This window comes from Anneissia japonica, unplaced genomic scaffold, assembly GCF_011630105.1.
Source record: "Anneissia japonica isolate Jap-2015-1 unplaced genomic scaffold, ASM1163010v1 scaffold287971_len35004_cov133, whole genome shotgun sequence".
Classification (NCBI taxonomy): Eukaryota; Metazoa; Echinodermata; class Crinoidea; order Comatulida; family Comatulidae; genus Anneissia; species Anneissia japonica.
Genome location: NW_022723817.1, coordinates 31,757 through 35,087, shown reverse-complemented (window position 1 = coordinate 35,087; position 3,331 = coordinate 31,757). Strand labels below are relative to the sequence as shown.

The following is a 3,331-nucleotide window of genomic DNA, read 5'->3' as shown; positions in this document are numbered from 1 at the left end:
CGTATGTCTCACAAAAATATATAATAAAAAGCAAATACGAAAAAGAAACGAATGCATATGTTGACATAATATTATGTAAACGTATGCAACGTATGCATTCGTTCCTTTTTCGTATTTGCTTTTTATTATATATATATATATATATATATATATTTGTTTGAATTAACATGTACAAGGTTAAAAGTGAATGTCCATTGGCACCTTATAATCACTCCATTAAAATTTAAAAATATGTTTGTTACATTTGTCTACTAAAGTTCTACTTTGCTCATTCTTGGTCCCTTCTTTTGTTTTTTCTTATTTTTCTTTTTCTTTGGTTCAGCTTTCTTCTCTTGGAACTAAAGTAAAAAGATATATATTATGAATATAAATATGAATACAACCATAAGTGCTATATTTTGCTAATGCTAATACCCCTAGTGCTACATTTCCAACAATGCTATGGCTTGCTAAAAATATCCATTGTTCCTAAAACATTCAGCAGACAATGACAATTTATTTTGCTCCTTTTTAACATTTATAGAACACAGATATATTTATTTAATGTATTTTTCCTTAAATCAGCAGGAAAAAAATTATAAAGTAAATTTAGATTACTTATTGTATATTCCATCTCTGGTTTTTGGTTCTAATTTTTTATATTTTTTTGTTTGAAAAAATAAAAATGAGATAAAATAAATTAAGATGAAACACCTACCTCAGGGGTTGTCTTCTTATAAGGGTTGTAATAGGAAGGATCCTTTGGTATAAATTCCATTTCTTGGGACATCTATAAAACATGTTTCTATTTTGTAAAAATGCTGATAAAACAGATTTTCAACATACTGTACACATTAAACATTTTATTTTAGTTTCAAAATTATTATCAATTATTTATTGTATAAAATTATAATTATTATCTAATAATACATATTGCCATTTGGAAAAACAATCATCCATCACAATAACGCTGTAATATATCAATTTAATCAATAAAAAAAAAATCAGAATATCTTTTATATTCAAATTTTCATGAATGTTGTGGAAATTATGGTTGGGATATATCAGAAAAAGACTTATATGCAATGTTGCAGTAAAGTTAAGAGCACTATTTTGTTGCAAATTAAAATACTTGTGGGTCGAAAAAAAAATGTTTTAAACACCCAACTAAACTGTAATATTTAGCACAGAGATCAATAAATAAAAAAATATTCTCACTAAATTAAAAAGCTGCTTGTGAACATCATCCAAAAAATCTGTTCGCTCTGCAAAATCCATCCCCCATCTCAGCTCATCCAGAAATTCTTTATTTTTGTCAAATATCTTGTGAGAAATGTCTGGTAAACGCAGTACAATATCACCAATAAATGCAACATTTTCAAGAACTACTGACACAACTATAAGGAAACATGAAATTAATTTAGCTATTAAACATTTTGGGAGAAATCTGTGGAGTGATCAGCTTTGACAAGTTGTTTTTCTTGTTATTTATTTTGGTATATATACCATTATCTATCCGAAATTGCCACTGCTTTGAATAAACACCTGTATATAAACAAGGCAATTCAACAGAAGGACGCACATCTCGGGACATCAAAGGTTACAACTCTGGCATCGACATTCTAGGCGCACATCAGCGTACGTGACGAATTACCCACGCGCGTGTTAGTTGCCATGATAATCGCGCGTCGCGCAATGATTTCAGAGGACTAATGATATTTTGCACTAACATTAGACTGAAATATATTCTTCATTTCAACATTAATTTTACCAAAATTGTGGTGGATTGTCGTTCATGAGACTCACTTCGCAGAAAAAATTATGTTCTGTATATACTCAAATGTTCGTTTTCGGCACCTTATGCCAACCTTGTCAAAATGACAGCTTAATGTTACATAAGAACATGAAATTTTATAAAATTCGTAAATTTTAAATTGCTATAACTTTTCATTTTCTTGGTCAATTTTCACAAATCAAATTGCAGTTTATAGAAGCATTTAACAAGCTCGCAGTAAAAAAAAAATCAGATGTAACAGACATTGCGAAGTACCCAAAATTAATAAAATAAAAACTAACACCATAAAAGGAATGGCACGCATAGACTAATAATTGACGGCTGCACTCGCAACTAGTATCGGATTGCCACAGTAAAGATCAAAGGACTGTACGCACGCGCTATGTTCGAGAACAGAGATGTGCGTCCTTCTGTTGAATTACCTTGATATAAATGGCCCTTCAGAGCCTCATTTACAATAAACACCTCCCTCAAATAAATGCCCTAGGTGTTTATTTTTTTTTCTTCAAATAAACACACCCTTACCCCACCCAAATGACTGTAAACAAAAGTAATGTAAACAACACCATTCTGAACAAATTTTGTTATCTATGCCAGTAAAATTACATTTTTTTTTTCTAAACTGATTAAAACCAATCATCTTGTTATACTGTAGTTTCACATTTACAGTCAATTAACGGTCATTTTATTTTTGGGTATTCATTTTACACCAAAATAATAAACCACTCCATAATTATACGGTACATCAAAATATACAAAGGGCAGCAAAAGCTGAAAATATTGGATTTACAATTACACTAAGCAATTAGAATTGCAAATTGTTGTGTTCCAGACGCCTGAACTTAACATTTGACGCATTCTGGGTTATCATTTTTAAAAATTTTCTTTCTTTTTCCTTTTTTTACCTCCCAAAAGAGGGGGGGGGGGGAAAAGGCGGGGCCAGGCTGCCCCCCCCGCCCCTAAATCCGCCCCTGTATTTAAAGATAAATGATATAATATCAGTGGCAGATCCAGGTATTTGAAATTATAATAAAGGGGCAGGTTTGGAGGGACTTCCTCAGTTGGAGAATCTATACCACCTCATCCCCACCATGGTTTCGGCTGAGGTAAGAAAATGTATGATTATGGCATGTTTAGATGGCCGGAAATGCCACTCACAGACATAAATAATAAAATATAATTTGAATGTAATTTTCTTCTTATCTCCATTTAAAAAATGTTTTGACCAATTTGGTAGGCCCCTCTCTTTAATCCGCCTCTGGATATAATATGATGTATGCCCTACAGTCAATGTAATTTCAGAGACACATGTGTTATGTATCACATGTGTCCTTTTTTGGTCAGTGTGCTTGCTAGACGAGTATGGGTGGGGCCCTTAGGGCATAGTATTCAGTGACATTGATACATACTGTTTCTTGTATCTTCATCTGATGGTAGTGGCATACCAGGTTCAAAATCACTTTGTGATATATGTTTCCTTGCTTCAGCAAACACCTGCAAGACAATATGACTTATTCAGGATAGTTACATTTGTAAGAGGCATAAATGTAGTCTCAA

General features: G+C 32.1%; 1 protein-coding gene across 1 annotated transcript; it reads right to left on the bottom strand.

Moving 5' to 3' along the window:
• Nucleotides 1-194: 194 nt before the first annotated feature.
• On the bottom strand, nucleotides 195-3,331 carry LOC117112385 (coiled-coil domain-containing protein 134-like). Its single transcript, XM_033255457.1, has 4 exons — nucleotides 3,184-3,331; nucleotides 1,198-1,376; nucleotides 698-769; nucleotides 195-338 (listed from the first exon to the last, which is right to left on the bottom strand). The coding sequence occupies exons 1-4, from the start codon at nucleotides 3,215-3,217 to the stop codon at nucleotides 252-254; spliced, it is 372 nt and encodes a 123-aa protein (XP_033111348.1). The 5' UTR covers nucleotides 3,218-3,331; the 3' UTR covers nucleotides 195-251.